At 42.5% G+C, this 21,667-nt stretch overlaps 1 protein-coding gene across 3 annotated transcripts in view; it reads left to right on the forward strand.

Annotated features, from left to right (window-relative positions):
• LOC115108123 (protein FAM163A-like) overlaps positions 1-21,474 on the forward strand; it is a 37,266-nt gene extending 15,792 nt beyond the window's left edge. For 2 of the 3 annotated variants that reach the window (XM_029632114.2, XM_029632111.2), the window contains exons 2-5: positions 17,309-17,398; positions 17,709-17,732; positions 17,963-18,077; positions 18,188-21,474. In XM_029632114.2, the coding sequence (XP_029487974.1) occupies positions 17,985-18,077; positions 18,188-18,577 (483 nt within the window). In that variant the 5' untranslated portion in view covers positions 17,309-17,398; positions 17,709-17,732; positions 17,963-17,984 and the 3' untranslated portion in view covers positions 18,578-21,474. Of the gene's footprint in view, positions 1-17,308; positions 17,399-17,708; positions 17,733-17,872; positions 18,078-18,187 lie in introns of all 3 variants that reach the window. The other variant, XM_065008955.1, reaches the window with a different exon arrangement.
• Positions 21,475-21,667: the final 193 nt, after the last annotated feature.

Here is a 21,667-nt window from a genome sequence, read left to right on the forward strand (position 1 = left end):
TTGGTGACAAAACGGATTGCACTGTGATAGACTGCATCCAATTTGTTGAGTAGGGTATTGGAGGCTATTTTGTAAATGACATCGCCAAAGTCGAGGATTGGTAGGATGGTCAATTTTACAAGGGTATGTTTGGCAGCATGAGTGAAGGATGCTTTGTTGCGAAATAGGAAGCCAATTCTAGATTTATGTAATAATTGGGGCATCTCCCATCAGCATTACTGTAACATGGTCTGAGAATACCAACAAAATACCAATACTATTACAGTAGCATTGGCTATCAAAATTGTTAAAAGGTTTTAAAAACAATTTAAATAAATGCAACAGTTGGACAATGTATGAATATATTCCAATCCATTAGATAATGACAGAATTATAGCACATAAAACAGTTTATGTTCAGGGATTTTGGTGGGAAGTCATGTATTCAATTTATTGTTAAATTGCACTTTTTTTCTTAAAATGCATTCCTAAACATCTACAGTAAACTGTACATACACTACCAGTCAGGTTTTAGAACACCTACTCATTCAAGGGTTTTTCTTTATTTTGACTATTTTCTACATTTTTAAATAATAGTGAAGACATCAAAACTATGAAATAACACATATGGAATCATGTAGTAACCAAAAAGCCACCCTTTGCCTTGATGACAGCTTTGCACACTCTTGGCATTATCTAAACCAGTGATGGAATGCTTTTCCAACAGTCTTGAAGGAGTTCCCACATATGCTGAGCACTGTTGGCTGCTTTTCCTTCACTCTGCAGTCTGACTCATCCCAAACCATCTCAATTTGGTTGAGGTCAGGGGATGCAGTACTCCATCACTCTCATTCTTGGTCAATCGCCACATACAGCCTCATCTGTGGCCTCATTTATAAATGTTGCCTACACACAAAATATGCCCCCAAACATGTGCTCGATAGTTACCACGTAAAAGTTGGCATTTATATGAACTGAATTTGATGTGAGAATGTGCTTGTCCTCCTGTAAACTTGAGACCATGCGTACACACAGTTTCTAGTGGTTGAAGAATTGCATTGCAAGAAGGCAAAAGTAGCCTAGTAGACTTGGGGAAATGGGGAATATACACCCAGTGTACAAAACATGAACATCTTTTTGCCCGCAGAACAGCCTCAATTCGAGGTATGGATTCGAGGTATGGATTCCACATGGTGTCGAAAGCGTTCCACAGGGATTCTGGCCCACTTTGACTCCAATGCTTCCCACAGCTGTGTCAAGTTGGCTGGATGTCAGTTGGGTGGTGGACCATTGTTAATACACACAGGAAACTGTTGAGCGTGAAAAACCCAGCAGCGTTGCAGTTCTTGACACAAACCGGTGCACCTGGCACCCAATACCATACCCCGTTCAAAGGCACTTCAACCTTTTTGTCTTGCCCATTCACCTTCTGAATGGGACACATACACAAGCCATGTCTCCATTGTCTCAAGGCTTAAAGATCCTTCTTTAACCTGCCTCCTCTCCTTCATGTACAGTGATTGAAGTGGATTTAACAAGTGACATCAATAAGGGATCATAGCTTTCACCTGGATTCACCTGGTCAGTCTGTCATGGAAAGAGATGTTTTGTTTTGCACACTCAGTGTATGATGATTTAGTCATATAAAAAAAGGTATCTAAATATAATAACAAGGTGCAATCATTTGTTGTTAGTGAGAAGGGTGAAAATCGAATTATTTTATGTTTCCAATTTACAGTATTTATTGTATTTCCATGATCACTGTAGAATAAATTCTGACCATGATGGTTACATCTTCGTGAAATAGCCTATAGGGATATAACATGTCTCATTTAATTGGACCCACAGTAGTTAATACGGTAGTTAATACTGTAGCTAGGTCGAAAAGGCTCCTTAACAGCTTCTACCCCCAAGCCATAAAACTGCTGAACAATTAATAAAATGGCCACCTGGACTATTTACATTAACCCACCCCCCACTTCTGCTACTCGCTTTTAATTATCTATGCATATTCCCTTTACCCCTGCCTACATGTACAAATAACCTTGACTAACCTGTACCCCCGCACATTGACCATGTATATAACCTCGTTATTGTAATTGTATTGTTACTTCAAAAAAATATATACTTTAGTTATTTAATAAATATTTTCTTAACTATATTTCTTGAAGTGAATTGTCGGTTAAGGGCTTGTAAGTAAGCATTTCACCGTAAGGTCTACACCTAAGCTACCGGTATTTTAAAATATTTATCCAAGCGATCCGAAGCGCAGTTTAACAGTACACCAGACAGTTCAAGTTTTCCATTGACATTTGAAGGCTACGTTTGAATATTGTAATGCCAAATAGCCTAGACAAGTAGCCTAGACAATGTTTCATTTATAAACATAATACATACAGTATATCATTACCATTGCAACTTTTCTGGCCATGATGAGTTCATATTACCATGCGCATCGCTTTTAATTGGGCCTGTTAGATAGGCTATTATAATTTCATTTTTTTTGCTCAATTCAGCCTAAAGGGAGCGCGTTTATAACATACCGTATAATTGAACATGTGAACACAGTTTATATTTTGCACTGAGGTGTGTAGGCTACCACTAAGTAGGCCTACTTTAGTTTGAATGTTTTCAGAGTAGACGTTTCAGAAATTCGCGGTCAGTGCAGCATATTTTGGTTCGGGAGAAAGTAAATGCAAAACATTGGCGAATTCAATCTGTTTACAGGTCAAGAACAATTTACAATTTGCAATTGAAATCGTCAGCCACATCAAATGTCCCTGAAAAAAAAAATATTCTGCCAACACCTCCGAAGATATTTGATCAAGTTCCCCATTGATATTTCCTTTAGAATTACTATGTCAGTCTAATTCCAATACTTCCAAAGTATACAGCAAATAAGGGTGTTATTGTCACTATAAAAGGTGAATGATGGGCGTTATTCAGACCGAGTTATAATCCTCGTTAACGCGCGCACACTTTTACGTCAGGTCTGATTTATTAGAAGAAACGGTGCATGCAGATATTTAGTGTAGCATTTAAACAACGGTTATAAATGAGTCCATTGGAGCTTGAAATGGCCTGGGAGCGGGATGGAGATGGAAACAGATGCTCTTTCTCTACACAGAGGAACCCTAGGATTGTGGAGGACCATCTAGACTATATCCCAATGAGATGAATCTGTACAGTAGTCATCATTCACCCAATGCTTTTATCAAGGATGGAGGGAAATCCTTCATTACACTCTACACCTAAATGACCAGGAGAAAATCAAGTAATTGAACTGAAATGTTAGCCAATGCCCCGCTACCTTTATTTGTGGTTAGCTGCCAATGACCTTTTGTCCTGTAAACTCAGCTCAGTCAATGTATCAGATGGGTTTTTGCAGCTCCTATCTTAAGCAGTGTATGTGTGCACTTGCGCATGATGCGGGAGTTTGTTTGTGTGTGTGTGTGCGTGTATCCCAAGCTGGAACCTAATCAATTGGTAGTGTTTGCTCCCCTGTCTCCCGGTGTTTGCATTGAATCCCTGGTTTACTCGTAGACTACCAGAAAAACCTGTAACAACAGTAGTATAGCCTGCCCACCCGAAAAATACTACAGTTTACTGTAGAATACTAAAGTACTTACTATACAATTCTATAGAATACTATACTATACACTGTAGTATCCTTCAATCATGTGTAGTACTTACTGTAGAATGTTGTGGTATGATGTAGAATATTACAGTAAATACTACAGCATTATCCCCCAAAAAAAAAAAAAAAAAAAAAAACCCACTGTAATAAATACTACAGTAATGTCCAAAAAACACTACCCTTTTTTAACTGCCTATGTACAGGTTATGGGAAAAATGTGCTCTCTTAGTATTTCTCCAGTAGGTTTCCTGAAGGAGAAAGCCTCCATTTAATATGTGGAAGACCATAAAACAAAAACACTGTAGTAAATACAACAGGAATGTCCTCCAAAAAAATACATAAATACTACAGTATACGGTCTACATTAAATCGAATATACTACACTTTTTATATTTTAGTTAACTATAAATACAACAGTATACTACAGTAAATACTTCAAAATTCACTGTAGTTTTTTGCAGACTTCAGTGAGTACTACAGTAAAGTCTACAAAAACACAACAGTGAATACTATAGTATTTATACCATAGTATACTATAGTATGTTTTCATGTGGGTGGTGTTACCTCATGGTCTTTACATTGACTTAATCGTTTTAAAGAATGTTAAATGAAGAGGCAGAGTGTTGAAGAGACGATGTGGTGAATAGGTTGTGTTTGAGAATGTGGTGCTGGCTTCCCTCCAGGCAAACCTTAAAACCCTATGGTTGATTTGAAGTGGAATTCTGGGGTAAAATGTAAAAATGTACAATGACGTTTAAAACGTTAGTCATAAGGAAACAATGTTGTTCTGCCAGGTAGGCCCGTTGTGAGACGACATAAAATACGCGATAGAATGAACCCTTCTTATTGAGTCTCAGGCTCTCCCCCTCTCTGTTCTCTATCCATCCAAACATACTTGAACACAAATAAGTTGAAGGGAAGACGTGCAAAGAGGACAGCCAACTGTAGCCCCTGATAACAGAATTACAGAAATTACATTAACTCTGTGACCATGAATCCCATTTGGGTTGTGTTTTTTTTTTTTTTGCGTGAGATATCAAGCTCAGGCATCCAATACAGTGGCAAGGCTTGGAGGCTTCCACAATATAATGTGCTCCCAGCGCCCACTGAGAGATTTAGGGGGATGCCACATGGTAAGTGGATTTTAGTTGGGCTCTGAAAAATTAAGCTGCTCGTTCGTAACACGTTTCAGTCAGCTGTTTGAAGTAACAATCGAGGCCTTTAAGAAGACAAGTCTCTGTCGCTTAGAATGGATTTGCAATGAAGACATTTATATCCCAGAGATGGATGCCAAGGTTTCTTTGCTAATGATTCAACATTGAAGGATAGTATGCAGAGCATTAAGTCAATCAATCTATGGTTATGAAAGAATTGCGTTATTTGTTGTTGAGGCTAGCTTTAATGTGCTATGGTTGGAAGACTGGTAGGCTATCTTCTGAGGACAAAGAACCACAAGGATGTAGTTATGGTGGTGGCCCAGAGATGGGTTAGGTTTGACTGACAGTCAAAGATATGGCAATATTCCCCGGGGGGAGAGCGAGAGGCAGTGAGACAGACAGAAACAGAGAGAGAGGTTGTGTGTCTGTGTGTGAGAGAGATAGAGATTGTGTGTGCCTGTGTGTGCATGCATGTGTTCGTGCTCTTGTGAGAGAGGTAATGTATGTGTGAGAGAGCGAGGTAATGTGTGTGAGAGAGAGAGAGGTATGAATGTGAGTGAGAGGTAACGTGTGAGTGTGAGAGAGAGTGGTAGTGTACAGTGCATTTGGAAAGTATTCAGACTCTATGACTTTTTTCACATTTTGTTATGTTACAGCCTTATTCTAAAATAGATTAAATAGTCCCCCCATCAATCTACACACAATACGCCATAATGACGAAGTAAAAACAGGTTTTTCAATTGTTTTGGCAAGTTTATACAAAATTAAAACAGAAATATTACATTTACATAAGTATTTAGACCCTTGACTCAGTACTTTGTTGAAGCACCTTTGACAGCGATTATAGCCTAGGGTCTTCTTGGGTATGTCATTACAAACTTGGCACACCTGTATTTGGGGAGTTTTCACATTCTTCTCTGCAGATCCTCTCAAACTCTGTCAGATTGGATGGGGAGCGTCACTGCACAGCTATTTTCAGGTCTCTCCAGAGATGTTCGATAGCGTTCAAGTCCGGGCTCTGGCTGGGCCACTCAAGGACATTCAGAGACTTGTTCCGAAGCCACTCCTGCGTTGTCTTGGCTGTGTGCTTAGGGTCGTTGTCCTGTTAGAAGGTGAACATTCGCCCCAGTCTGTGCTGTGAACCCTTATCTGAGTGTATCTGAGCCGGTAGCCCAGCGTATCCGACACATGGGGCTCGGTATGTGGTAATGTGATTGTATCAGTGGAGGCTGCTGAGGGGAGGACGGCTCATAACAATGGCTGGTACAGAGCGAATGGAATGTCATCAAACATATGGAAACCATGTATAGGATACTATTCCACCTATCCACTCCAGCCATTACCCCGAGCTCGTCCTCCCCAATGAAGGTGCCACTAACCTCCTGTGGATTGTATGTGTCATGTGTCGATGCCCATGACCACTGCACTGTCCTGTGATAGTGTTCAGTGACAGTGTAGCGCCACTAGGCCTTTGTGGATCTGATGTTTTGTCACGTATTAACTGGAAGTGATGTGCTTTTCTGTATCAGGTTTTGCACGTAGGGACCGATTCTGACCTGAGTTAAGCATGCGTAAAATGCAACGTAATTCCCATTTTCTGTACTTTGAACTAAGGCATTTTTATTCTGACCTTGAATTTAAGCATACGATCTACTGGTAAGATTTAAGGTAATGAGTCATCCGTTTGGATAAGGGAATTGGAAATACACATGACACTTGTTTTTAGATCATTTGACCTTATAATGGCTGGAGACAAATGTGAATCCAGTCACATGGCAGCAAACTGAAGCATATCAACATATCACCTTTCCCAGCGTAAAGTTAATGAAATGCTGTGCCATCATGCAGATTTTTCAGAATGAATCAAACCACCGTTTTCTTTCTTTCGTGCATAAAGGCTCTCCAAACCAGTTTTTATTTTAGGATTCATAAATACTTTCCTCAATCGAAATAATCTATAACAGAGTATTTTTAAATCTACCAATTGGTGCTGAAAAGGAGATAAATATGCATATATTTACATGGCTTTCTTTCATTGATCCCTGATATTAAGGACCTGTTCTCTTTGTGTATTCTATGTAGAAAAAAATTCGAACTAAAAGGTACACCGTATTTAAAGGGATGGCTTAACATAAATGTACTGAAAACCCGATTGAATGAAAACTCCACCAGAAAATATGTTGGCCAGCAAGTGTGAGTGTATTCAGTGGATACATGCAGTGTATTTCCGAGTGCACAAGGTAGCCACATCTGCAGAGAGTTTACGCGACTGAATAAGGTAAGTGTGAAAAATGTAAATTCGAAATTGGAATCGAGTCAAAATGGAACACACCCCATCCACCGTCAATGTGTAAGCATGACTTGCTGAAGAAGAAAGATGGGGACATATCAGAACCTTTATTGGCTTGTTGGTTGTCTTAACCTTCAGTGTCTTAACCAACTCAATTCTACAGACCCACGTGGAGTTCCAGGTCTCCGGTAGCCTCTGGAACTGCCGATCTGCGGCCAACAAGGCAGAGTTCATCTCAGCCTATGCCTCCCTCCAGTCCCTCGACTTCTTGGCACTGACGGAAACATGGATCACCACAGATAACACTGCTACTCCTACTGCTCTCTCTTCGTCCGCCCACGTGTTCTCGCACACCCCGAGAGCTTCTGGTCAGCGGGGTGGTGGCACCGGGATCCTCATCTCTCCCAAGTGGTCATTCTCTCTTTCTCCTCTTACCCATCTGTCTATCGCCTCCTTTGAATTCCATGCTGTCACAGTTACCAGCCCTTTCAAGCTTAACATCCTTATCATTTATCGCCCTCCAGGTTCCCTCGGAGAGTTCATCAATGAGCTTGATGCCTTGATAAGCTCCTTTCCTGAGGACGGCTCACCTCTCACAGTTCTGGGCGACTTTAACCTCCCCACGTCTACCTTTGACTCATTCCTCTCTGCCTCCTTCTTTCCACTCCTCTCCTCTTTTGACCTCACCCTCTCACCTTCCCCCTCTACTCACAAGGCAGGCAATACGCTCGACCTCATCTTTACTAGATGCTGTTCTTCCACTAACCTCACTGCAACTCCCCTCCAAGTCTCCGACCACTACCTTGTATCCTTTTCCCTCTTGCTCTCATCCAACACTTCCTACACTGCCCCTACTCGGATGGTATCGCGCCGTCCCAATCTTCGCTCTCTCTCCCCCGCTACTCTCTCCTCTTCCATCCTATCATCTCTTCCCTCTGCTCAAACCTTCTCCAACCTATCTCCTGATTCTGCCTCCTCAACCCTCCTCTCCTCCTGTTGACTCTCTATGTCCCCTATCCTCCAGGCCGGCTCGGTCCTCCCCTCCTGCTCCGTGGCTCGACGACTCATTGCGAGCTCACAGAACAGGGCTCCGGGCAGCCGAGCGGAAATGGAGGAAAACTCGCCTCCCTGCGGACCTGGCATCCTTTCACTCCCTCCTCTCTACATTTTCCTCTTCTGTCTCTGCTGCTAAAGCCACTTTCTACCACTCTAAATTCCAAGCATCTGCCTCTAACCCTAGGAAGCTCTTTGCCACCTTCTCCTCCCTCCTGAATCCTCCTCCCCCTCCCCCTCCTCCCTCTCTGCAGATGACTTCGTCAACCATTTTGAAAAGAAGGTCGACGACATCCGATCCTCGTTTGCTAAGTCAAACGACACCGCTGGTTCTGCTCACACTGCCCTACCCTGTGCTCTGACCTCTTTCTCCCCTCTCTCTCCAGATGAAATCTCGCGTCTTGTGACGGCCGGCCGCCCAACAACCTGCCCGCTTGACCCTATTCCCTCCTCTCTTCTCCAGACCATTTCCGGAGACCTTCTCCCTTACCTCACCTCGCTCATCAACTCATCCCTGACCGCTGGCTACGTCCCTTCTGTCTTCAAGAGAGCGAGAGTTGCACCCCTTCTGAAAAAAACCTACACTCGATCCCTCCGATGTCAACAACTACAGACCAGTATCCCTTCTTTCTTTTCTCTCCAAAACTCTCGAACGTGCCGTCCTTGGCCAGCTCTCCCGCTATCTCTCTCAGAATGACCTTCTTGATCCAAATCAGTCAGGTTTCAAGACTAGTCATTCAACTGAGACTGCTCTTCTCTGTATCACTGAGGCCCTCCGCACTGCTAAAGCTAACTCTCTCTCCTCTGCTCTCATCCTTCTAGACCTATCGGCTGCCTTCGATACTGTGAACCATCAGATCCTCCTCTCCACCCTCTCTGAGTTGGGCATCTCCGGCGCGGCCCACGCTTGGATTGCGTCCTACCTGACAGGTCGCTCCTACCAGATGGCGTGGCGAGAATCTGTCTCCTCACCACGCGCTCTCACCACTGGCGTCCCCCAGGGCTCTGTTCTAGGCCCTCTCCTATTCTCGCTATACACCAAGTCACTTGGCTCTGTCATAACCTCACATGGTCTCTCCTATCATTGCTATGCAGACGACACACAATTAATCTTCTCCTTTCCCCCTTCTGATGACCAGGTGGCGAATCGCATCTCTGCATGTCTGGCAGACATATCAGTGTGGATGACGGATCACCACCTCAAGCTGAACCTCGGCAAGACGGAGCTGCTCTTCCTCCCGGGGAAGGACTGCCCGTTCCATGATCTCGCCATCACGGTTGACAACTCCATTGTGTCCTCCTCCCAGAGCGCTAAGAACCTTGGCGTGATCCTGGACAACACCCTGTCGTTCTCAACTAACATCAAGGCGGTGGCCCGTTCCTGTAGGTTCATGCTCTACAACATCCGCAGAGTACGACCCTGCCTCACACAGGAAGCGGCGCAGGTCCTAATCCAGGCACTTGTCATCTCCCGTCTGGATTACTGCAACTCGCTGTTGGCTGGGCTCCCTGCCTGTGCCATTAAACCCCTACAACTCATCCAGAACGCCGCAGCCAGTCTGGTGTTCAACCTTCCCAAGTTCTCTCACGTCACCCCGCTCCTCCGCTCCCTCCACTGGCTTCCAGTTGAAGCTCGCATCCGCTACAAGACCATGGTGCTTGCCTACGGAGCTGTGAGGGGAACGGCACCTCAGTACCTCCAGGCTCTGATCAGGCCCTACACCCAAACAAGGGCACTGCGTTCATCCACCTCTGGCCTGCTCGCCTCCCTACCACTGAGGAAGTACAGTTCCCGCTCAGCCCAGTCAAAACTGTTCGCTGCTCTGGCCCCCCAATGGTGGAACAAACTCCCTCACGACGCCAGGACAGCGGAGTCAATCACCACCTTCCGGAGACACCTGAAACACCACCTCTTTAAGGAATACCTAGGATAGGATAAAGTAATCCTTCTCACCCCCCTTAAAAGATTTAGATGCACTATTGTAAAGTGGCTGTTCCACTGGATGTCATAAGGTGAACGCACCAATTTGTAAGTCGCTCTGGATAAGAGCGTCTGCTAAATGACTTAAATGTAAATGTAGTTAGCTTTGATTTTTGCAACCCAAATGTCACCCTATTCCTTATATAGTGCACTACCTTTGGGCCCTGGTCGAAAGTACTGCACTAAAAAGGGAATAGGGTGCCATTTGGGACTCAGTCTGCAGATAGTCTCTATAAAGAACAATAGAGACCACTGCTGTTGGTGCTCAACATTAGAATTACTCATAGTACTTATTTTAAAGGCTCGTTGGGCTTTTAACAGTATAAACACTTGATGTCATGGGAGAGATGGAGGAGGTGGAGGTGGGAGCAAGGGAACAGTGCTGGATGAAGAAGCAGCAGGTTGACGGGATGAAAGATGGCGTGGGAGTGGGCGGGAGTATGGTGATGGAGGTGAAGAGGATGATGGGACTCGAAGTTACAGGAGGGTGTGTGAATGAGCATATCAATGATGGGTGTGTGAAGGGCTGTTTAAGGAAGATGGGTTTGGTCAGGGTCGAGGAAACATCTCCCCAGTGTCATGGCAACAGAAACGTGTGCGTGTGTCAGCTCATCGATCTGCACACTCATAGTGGCGATAGAGGGAGAAAGATGGAGGGCTATGTTTGGCAGGGACCGAACCACAGTGCCACACACACGCCAACAGTAGCGTTATTATACTCAATCTAGGTTTTATTCACTTATTATCAATAATATAGAGACCTCCAGACATACAGCATTCCAAACGTGTAACCATCTCAATGTTCATATCTGTAATTGTCTCACATACGGACTAATGAACCCCTTGGCAATGTTCTTCCTCAACGGCTGCAGTGTGCATAGGCACTTATTCAATCCCAGCTTTAACACATTGGAAAGCAGTTCTAGCTCGAATACATTGAAGATGTGTTCGTGCTGGGCTGGAACAAAAACCTAAACACACTGCATCTCTCCAGGACCTGGGTACTGAGCCCTTTCCAGTTTAGATTGTTGACATAAAATGAAATGAGCATTCTTTTAATGTTACGTCATTCTGCCGATCTGTGGAAACTTGGAACGGCTCACGTAAAGTCCTTACAGCGGGCCCTTCCAGAAAAGTGTCCCCAAATGTCCTCGGCCCATTGACAGAGACGGTGTGACTTGGTGTAGAAGCCCGTTTGTGTACTGCAGTCTTATCAGTGTTTGGGCTCTTCAGGCAGTGTAAGGGGATTGAAGGCTGCGACAGGCCATGGCATTGTTTCTCTAATCTGGGCCCAGCAGTGGTGTGAGTGAGTTGTTCATCCAGCCCACTCTCTGTTTTCTGTGTGTTTGTGTGTGAGAGATTGCCTGTGTGTGTGCCTCTGTATTCGTGTGTGTGTGTGTGTGTGTGTGTGTGTGTGTGTGTGTGTGTGTGTGAGTGAGTGAGTGCAAACACGTGTGTTGAATCTCAAAAAGGACGCCAATGTCCCATGAAATACATGGTGAACTAGCCAGGATTAGCTCTGCAGATGACAACGATGACATAATCAGATGGAAAGGATTGTTGCATACTGATGCAGTGGTTAAATGACTAAGTGGTTTCAGAATGATGACCCATACCTGTCTCCTTCATCCACCTTTATTGAGGTTGGGCAGCAATAACCTGGCGTCATGAAACAGTCTCAAATAGTCTAATATCCTTGTCTGAGGTCGTTCATCACCACTGATTTGTACCAATGCACCCCCGAGCCATAAGACTGCCAAATAGCTAACCAAATATAGCTACCCGGACTATCTGCATTGACCTCCCTTTGCACTGTCTCTTTTGACTCCACATACACCGCTGCTGCTGCTTATTATCTATCCTGTTGCCTAGTCACTTTACCCCTACCTACCTACATATCTACCTCAATTACCTCGTACCCCTGCACATCGACTTGGTACTGGTACCCAGTGTTCTTTTTATTTGAAAGGAAAAAAAGTGATATGACGGCATGCATAGGAGCTAACTAAATGGGTGAATATCCTTAATAGAGTTATATTAAGGAGGCATATTAAAAAGATTACTGACATCACTTTTTATTTGCTTCAATTAGCCAACTGTTCGACACAGACATAAAAAAAAGACGTTGCATCACCGTCTGAGCGACTCATAGCTTGAAAGACTATGAGGAAAAGATGCAGGTGGACAAAAACAGACATATGACTGGGCACTTCCTGTTCCTGCCTCTGACAGGAAGTGGTTGCGCCCCACGGAGCGTAGGACCCCGGCTGTGGCGGCACAGCTTCCACCTGCTGCCGCCTAATTACATCTCATTAGACTGACTCCCTTAATCGAATCTGCCCTGCTGCTCAAACTCAATTCTGTCTGGCTGACTGGGGGCCCACACTTCCTCTATTGGCACTCACTGCATGCACGCACACACACACACACACACACACACACACTGGAAGAGTGACCATGTGTGGAAGTATGAGCAGTGTGTCAGACTTTGCGTGAGCTGGATTGTGTGTTTGAGAGATTCAGTGAGTGAGTGTGTGATAGGTTGTGAGAGAAAATGTGTGCGCGAGTGTGTGTTATACATGTGACAGGCTGTGAGAGAACGTGTGTGTGAGTGTGTGTCACGCTGTGTCTGTCCGATTGTGTGACATGTTGTTTATGTCACACTGTGCGTCGGAGTCTTCGATACTCCGCCTATGTCAGTGTGTGAGTACATTCATCAGCTTGTGCTCCATGCAATGCATGTCCGCTTCCGTGCAAGTCTATCTTGTCTGTCAAAGTCCCCATGTTAGTCTGTGGCCCGTTAAGAGTTCCTCAGACAGTGTGTTTGTGTCTGCCCACGACGGGTGTGACACATCAAGGAATCTGATTAATCAGCATGATCATTACACAGGTGCTGGGGGACAATAAAAGTCAGCTCGAAAATGTGCAGTTTTGTCACACAAAACAATGACGTAGATGTCTCAAGTTTTGAGGGAGCGTGCAATTGGCACGCTGACTGCAGGAATGTCCACCAGAGCTGTTGCCAGAGAATTGAATGTTCATTTCTCTACCATAAGCTGCCTCCAACGTTGTTTTAGAGAATTTGGCAGTATGTCCAACCGGCCTCACAACCGCCGACCACATGTGACCATGCCAGCCCAGGACCTCCACATCCGACTTCTTCACCTGTGGGATTGTTTTAGGGGGGTTGGGTGCTGAGAAGTTTTTCTGTCTGTAATAAAGCCCTTTTGTGTTGAAAAACTAATTCTGATTGGCTGGGCCTGGCTCCCCATTGGGTGGGCCTGGCTGCCAAGTCGGTGTGGCTATACCCTCCCAGACCCACCCATGGCTGCACCCTGGCCTAGTCATGTGAAATCTATAGATTAGGGCCTAATGAATTTATTTCAATTGACTGACTTCCTTATATGAACTGTAACCAGGGTGTTGGAGTAACGGATACGTTAACTGTAATCCGTTACATTACAAGCAAATATATTGTAATCAGATTACAGATACTTTTGAAACACTAGATGATTACTTAGATGATTCATTTTAAATTCAGATCTTTGAAACATCTCTGTTTTCTCAATGACATTCAAATCAACATTGAAAAAAGGCGCAAGTTTAAGTTTGTGCCACATGAGCGAGTCTGACCACAAAGTCAGAGACCACTATGATGAGACACCAAATGTGTTTGATGGATCGCGAGAAAAATCAGGAATAGGCTTTTGTAGGCTACAGTCCAAGCTATGTCTTCCAATGGTACGACTGCTGTCGGCATCCAAAGATTATCCAATTTGAATAAATGCTTGGAGGTAAGGATGACAGCAGTGGTGTAGCCTACAGTGATACGGATATCACTTATTATTGATATCTACATAGCATATTGATGTAAATCACACTGCTGCTCTCTCATTTAGTTACGTATTTGCGCCTTATTGATTGTGGTTGTTGTGGATGGCTGTTCACAAATCTAAATGTATATTTGAACCCAATAATGGTTGAATTCAAGAAGTTTAAGCTGCCTATCAATCATTGTTTTTGAAACCAATGGACAGCCAGTAAATCAAATCAAATGTATTTATATAGCCCTTCGTACATCAGCTGATATCTCAAAGTGCTGTACAGAAACCCAGCCTAAAACCCCAAACAGCAAGCAATGCAGGTGTAGAAGCACTGGAGCAGCAGCACGGCCAGGTGGACTGGGGACAGCAAGGAGTCATCATGTCAAGTAGTCCTGAGGCATGATCCTAGGGCTCAGGTCCTCCGAGAGAGAGAAAGAAAGAGAGAATTAGAGAGAGCACACTTAAATTCACACAGGACTCCGAATAGGACATGTGAAGTACTCCAGATATAACAAACTGACCCTAGCCCCCCGACACATAAACTACTGCAGCATAAATACTGGAGGCTGAGACAGGAGGGGTCAGGAGACACTGTTGCCCCATCCGAGGACACCCCCGGACAGGGCCAAACAATAAAAAATGCTCTCTTGCAACAGCTACATAGTACAGAGCCCAGCCTATGGAATATAAGAAGGGCTTTTATTGCTCAATCTAATTCATGCTGATCATTTTTTTTTTATCCATAGGACTAATGGAAACATGCTCAAACTCGCACACTTTTGATGAGGGGCAATCTGTTGTTGCTACATCCATTTTTGGACTTATAAATGATATATATTAATGTAAAGATATAATTTAATGGTATTATTACATGTAGTAGAAAGTGATGGGTTAGAAGAAGCCTACATAACCAACCCATAAATCAAAATGTAACATCCATGTATGGCCCTATACGTAAACTTTAACAGTGATTTATCCTGCAAAAGACGTTCAATTGGTAACATCCATTTTTGTGTTCTTCTAATGCCTCTTCAGGGGAAAGTAATCTAAAAGTAATTGAATGTAATCAGATGACTGAGTTTGGGTATTCCAAAAGTTGCGTTACTGATTACAATTTTGGACAGGTAACTAGTAACGGTAACATATTACATTTAGAAAGTAACCTACCCAACCTTGACTGTAACTCAATAAAATCCTTGAAGTTGCTTTTGTATTTTTGTACATTGTAGTGGTGGCAGCCTATTAAAATATTTGGAGGCGTGGCTTGTTGGGGGCGTGGCTTTGTGGCATCACATGAGGCTGATTGTCATGCCAGTTAGTTAATTTGTTATCTTCTGTTCTGTGATTCCATTCTAAGCTTGTACACTGCCAGTGCTACAGTCTTAATGATATTGACATAGATGTACGTGATACCAGAGAGCACTAAAGTTTCATTATTAATACAGGCACCATTTTGTTAAAATTCTGTAATGTATTTTCAAATTCAATAACTATATTTTCTGATGCATTTAGCACTCATATAATATATATATATATATATATATATATATTTTTTTTTTAAATACAATCTGTAATATAAATTTTTAAAATACATTATTTGGCCAATTTTAAATATTCTATCTATAAATAAATATTATATTTTCTAAATCGCATGGGTGTGTCTGTATTTTCGTCTTTCGAAGGGCTGTGTGTCCGCATGCCTGGCTGTGCATTTCATCTTGCCTTTAAGTACTTGTGTGTGTGTGTGTGTGTCAGCTTGCAGTATGTCAGTCAGACTGTGCTAGTCTGCACTTTACTGTGCTGCTTTATTAGCCTGTGTGTTTGATCTATGTTTGCCCCTGTGACAGTCTATGTCAGGCTATTGTGTGTGCTCCTGCTTGTGTGTGTGTGTGTGTGTGTGTGTGTGCGTTCAACCTGATATCACATGGATAGGTTGATCCCTAGGTATATCTCAGCTCCTTTCATCCCTCTGATTAAAAGTCAGTGCTGCTGTGAAATGCACCCGTGAGACCAGAGAGACGGACCACTAAATCACTTTTAAAGCCCCACTCTGTATTATAGACCTGCCAGTTAGACCATGGTCATAGACACTGCATGGCTGTTGAGACATTGTCCTAATGTTTGCAATTCTAGCTTGGCTTGTGTGTGTGCGTGTTTACACACCCTTTATTTTTATTCTACATCCAGTCCCCCCTTGTTTCAGGATTGTAGTGTGAGTAATGCTTGGTGTGTGATGTCTGGTTCACCATGACATTATGATAGAAATAATCTGAGTTGTTTGGACTTGAGTTTAGTGTTGGTTAAAGGAAATGACAAAGCATTACTCAAGAGTGAGAGCTCATCGTTAAGGGATGTGATTTGGTCAATTGGCTGAATTTGCCAAGATAATTCAGGAAACGTCTAGAAGAAGATAGTAATGTACAGCCTCTCTCGGGTCTAAACCACCTTCAGGGTATATATGTGTGCACTTGCACTTTCAAAAATTGTGTAATGATGTAAACAACAGATTTTTTTGGGGGGGGGGATTACCAGCATGCTGATGCTTTTTTCCCCTTTCCAGTTTTTTATTCTGTAGCTCCATCTTGTGGCAAGAATGTGTAGTTCAAGAGGAAGTGTAGCCAGGATACAGTAATGTAGAGAAAAATATATATATATATGTAGTTCCAGTCAAAAGTTTGGACACACCTACTCATTCAAGGGTTTTTCTTTATTTGTACTATTTTCTACATTGTAGAATAATAGTGAAGACATCAAAACTATGAAATAACACATTATTGTAACCAATAATGTGTTAAATATTCTACAGCGATACACCATCCAATCTGGTTTGCGCTTAGTGGGGCTATAATTTGTTTTTCAACAGGACAATGACCCAAAACACATCTCCAGGCTGTGTAAGGGCTATTTGACCAAGAAGTAAAGTGACGGTGCTGCATCATGTGACCTGGCCCCACAATTACCCGACCTAAACCCAATTGAGATGGTTTGGGATGAGTTGGACCTCAAAGTGAATGAAAAGCAGCCAACAAGTGCTCAGCATATGTGGGAACTCCTTCAAGACTGTTGGAAAAGCATTCCTCATGAAGCTGGTTGAGAGAATGCCAAGAGCAACGCTGTCATCAAGGCAAAGGGTGGCTACTTTGAAGAATCTCAAATATAAAATATATTTGGATTTGTTTAACACTTATTTGGTTTCTACACGATTCCATATCTGTTATTTCATAGTTTTGATGTCTTAACTATTATTCTACAGTGTATAAATGAGTAAAAAATTACGAAAACCCCCCGGAATGAGTACGTCTGTTCACACTTTTAACTGGGATTGTATGTTTTACATAGAGCATATTATATGACATGATATTGGATTCTGTCTATCTTGTTTGGTCAGAGAACGACGAGGCTGTGTATCTGTCCATCAGCGTCTCCTCCCACCTGTGACCTGGGTTTTCCTCTCCTGCCCTCCGAACACTCTTCTGATGTGAGTAGCCTACTTACAGGGGTCACTCTTTCACTACTTCTTATTCTCCCCCACATTTATTATTGTATCAAATTAGATGTCTTGAGCTGTCAGGCCAAACAGACATAGTTAATCGCAGTGAGAAAGTTGTCAGAAGACGACACAATTTCATAGCATATAACAGTATACTAATCATCTATGAGGAAATTGCTTTGAACATGAAAATGATTGAAGCCCTAATTGTAAATATAGTAATTTGGATCAATGTCAGTGGTTAATCCATCCAGAACTGCGCAGTTCATTGTACTGCCCATGGTCTTCTCTCTTGCAGGTGTTAAAGCACACTTTGCTGAACGTGAGTTCCATTTTATTCACTAAAACAATATATTAATGTCCTATGTTATAGTGCTTTTGGGCCATGTTCTGTTGTCAGAAAATATTTTGAAAAGGAACGAAACCTACCTGAATATGTCCAATTTGAACACACATTCCCAGTTCCCCCAACATTGTGTCCTGTTGAAAACAACCCGGGTTTCTGTTAGCCCAGTGGCCTTGTGATGATGACGTCACTTCCTGTGCCTCCAGAGTTTGATGGAGAGCTGGTCGGATGACAGCTGGAACTGTTGTCATAACCGGAGGAATTCTCGCCACGGTGATTCTCTTGGTTATCATAGCAGTGCTCTGTTACTGTAGACTCCAGGTAGGTGTGTGTGTCTGTGTATGAGAGCTCTACTTAGACTCACTACAGTCTCTATTCACTAATTAATTGTCACAAATCACAACCTCTCTCTCTCCGCCCCTCTCCGTCAGTATTACTGCTGTAAGAAGAATGGGTCAGAAGGGGACACCGGCTCCATCACGCAGCCCCATTTTGCCTGCAATGCGTGCAGTGCACCCGGGGTGGATGGGGCGGCAGTCACCCCCCTCTTCCCGGAGCCCACTGCCCCCCACGCCTCAGGGCCTCCCCGCAACTACTGTCCCACCTGCTCGCCCTACGAATCACCCTTCTACATCCGCACCACCGATGGGATGCGCAACGGTGGCGAGCGCATCACCTACATGCCCACTCACTATGAGAACCCAGCGCTGGGTCTCGACCTGCCCTCCCTGCACGGCTCCCTGCTGAGCACCGGCCAGCATCGCAGCAACCCAGCACCGGACTTCTATACCAACACTCGCGCTATAAGTACAGAGGTGTGACCCACTTCGTATGGGGTCCTGGTGGCTCAGTTGGTTGGAGCGCGCTGCTTCCAACTCTGGTGTTGTGGGTTTGATTCTGTACACAGAATATTTGTTCATTTTCGTTTTGGATAAAAGAAACTGGTAAATTACCATATTTTTATGAGGATGGCCACTGGTAGCCACTGTCTCTCTCTGCTGACCGCTACAGAGAAGATGATGGAAAAGTAGCATTGAGAGACAACATGGAGCATTGACCACTTGATCTGGTCAAACACTTCCTGGTTCTCTCTCTCTCTCTCTCCCTACACTGTCAGCTAGCTTCCAGCTGGATTCGGGTAGTACTGTTTATTTTTTATTTAAATGGAGGTAGCTATGTTTGTTGTTGTTTAAACCCCCTTAGGCTCCTGTAATACAGAGGCAGAGATCATCCCTTTGTGTTTAATTGACTAAGGGGACAAGACCAAGACCTATCCACTGTCTGGCAAGGTAGTGTGTGGGATTCCAATCTTCACTGTTTGAGGGCTATCTGTATTGTGGTTTCACCTGCACCTACTCTTTGTCATTTCCTTGTATCTGCCAATAGAGACAAATTGAAAGCTAACTGCATTTGAGTGATGGTAATCAGAAGAAGATGAACAATCAAGTCTCCTAAGAGTAATGCAGAAAATACAAAGAGACAGTAACTACTTCAGAGCTTTCTCTATGCAAGCTCTTTCACAATCAAACCTGAAACGGTTGGAGAGAAAAGCCTAACAATGCAGCTGTCAATTGTGTATGTTTTTCTTTTTCAAAAATGTTTGTCATATGTAACTGGAACTATTGAAAGATTGTTTGTTGTCTTCTGTTATTGAAAGATGTATGTACTACGCCGACTTTTGAGACCATGGAATTTGATTCCATAATATTACGACTCAAATATTGCAGTTTAAAAGATAGTTTTAATGTAAGGACAGTGGCATTTTGTCAGTGGGTGATGCAGAATTTCAGTTAGTGATGATTTGTCCGTTTTGTCTCTGTACCCGTGTCATTGAGTTGGGCTACCACTCTTTGCTCAGAGCACTGAAGCTACGGTACGGTTCAAATTAACATATTGTATTTCTCTTTATTGACAGTGATGCAACAACTTGGAAATGTATATATTACCAAATGCATTGAAGGCATTTATAATTATTAGTTTGTCTCCTTGATTGACTGGCTGATGACTTTTGGGATTCGGCCACAATGTATTTTTAATTGGGACGTGCAAGTCTGGTATAATTTAGATGTAGTTTGTGCCATTTTGTGTCCACACTTCAGATCCCCTGAGTGTTGATTCTATGAACTGTAAACGTCCATGTCTTTACACATTTTAGTGTTTCTTTCAACTTGTGAAATAAAATATCTATGGTAATTGGTAACAAAATACAATTATTAGCCTATTTATATTATTATATGGCACTCATTTTAAACTCATATTAGACAATATTGCTGGCCATGTGTATTATTATTTCCCCCCCCCGTTGGTGTCTTTTTATGTTTTGGAGTGAAAAAAATGTGTCAATTTGATTGGTTGAAACAGCAAAGCAAAAAAAGGACATTTATGATAGTGGTGAAATTAATTTTGCTATATTTTTTTTCTAAAACCGACCACATTTACTAGTTCTGCTTTGAGCAGAAATGTCCTATCATGCATGTGACAACAGCAATACTCATTAGATACAACAATCCCAATGTAAGCCGCCTTGGTATTAGGTCCCTACACCCGTGCAAGTATTGTACCTGTATTTTTGTCAAACATTGAATGAAGGAATAAATATTGAAAACCTACTAAAAGCAGAGGAGGTTGGTGGGGAGTAGCTATGGGGGGATGGGCACATTCTAATGTATGGAATGGAATTAATGGAACGGAGTCAAACGTGATTTCCATATGTTTGATTCCGTTCCATAAATCCCATTCTAAGGCATTACAATGAGCTCATCCTCTTTTAGCTCCTCCCACCAGCGTCATCTGACTAGGCGGTAGATTGAAAGGGAAGCTGTTATAAAATGATAGGCCGTAAAAATTAAAAATAAACAGTTGTGTTAGGGTGTTGTTTCTGGTGTTTATTTGCTCCTTAAAAAGGGGTGAAAGTTGTGTGTCTGTTCAAAAGCTTCTTTAAATCTGGCCTTTTAAATCCAAAACAAAGACGATGAATTAGACAATACATTTGAATTGAGAATATCTACAGAATTACATGCCCCATAAGGACACATTTTCATTCTTAATTTCTGTTGGTTTAGGTTATTCATTAAATAATGGATTTTTAGAAAATGCTTAATTAAACAACAGGATGCTATATTTGACAATTAAAGATTTATAACTGCTTGAAATGCCTTTGTTGTCCGTATTTTGTACACACACACACACATTGTAATTATGGTATTGGCACTGACCCTGGAACTGGCACCCTGTATAAAGTTACATTCTCATTTACTTTCTCATGTACTTCTAATTTCTGTTTTGTGTGTTTTTGTTAAACTTTAAAAAAAAAAAATCTTGTACTACTGTTACTGCATTGTTGGGAAAGAAAGCAAGAAAGACATTTCATTGTACTAGTTAGTGCACATGCCAATAAAACTTCACTTAGAACACATACACATGGCCTGCTAAAAGGCAAATAGCTCAATCAAGGCCATATAGGTGACATCCAACTTACCAATAGTACAATGTATTGCAGTGGTCTGAAGCATATTCCTCCCTTTTGTCTTTATATTTAGCCAAACAAAAATGTCAATTAATGAAGTATATCCAGTGGTGACCCGTCATTCAGGGCAGGTGGGGCAGGGCCACACATTTTTTTATTTATTTTTATTTTTAGCAAGACATTTTGTTTTTTTTGGGGGTTGCCTGTTTTGCATGTGATTTTGGCATTAATACTTGTAAAATATCAGTTTGTAAACAATGTAAAAATAAAATAAAAAAATAATTGAGTTAATAAAGCTGCATACAAACATGGTCTCTTTTTTTTCTTTCTTGAGTAAGGCCAAAATGCAGGTGTTTCAGCCTAGCTCAGTGCTTTCTTTGGTGGACAGTGCATTTATATTTTCCAACGGGGCTATACATTTGGGTGAGGTTCTTTCTCGCCTTAG

The sequence above is a fragment of the Oncorhynchus nerka genome, linkage group LG24, assembly GCF_034236695.1.
Source record: "Oncorhynchus nerka isolate Pitt River linkage group LG24, Oner_Uvic_2.0, whole genome shotgun sequence".
NCBI classification, from domain to species: domain Eukaryota; kingdom Metazoa; phylum Chordata; class Actinopteri; order Salmoniformes; family Salmonidae; genus Oncorhynchus; species Oncorhynchus nerka.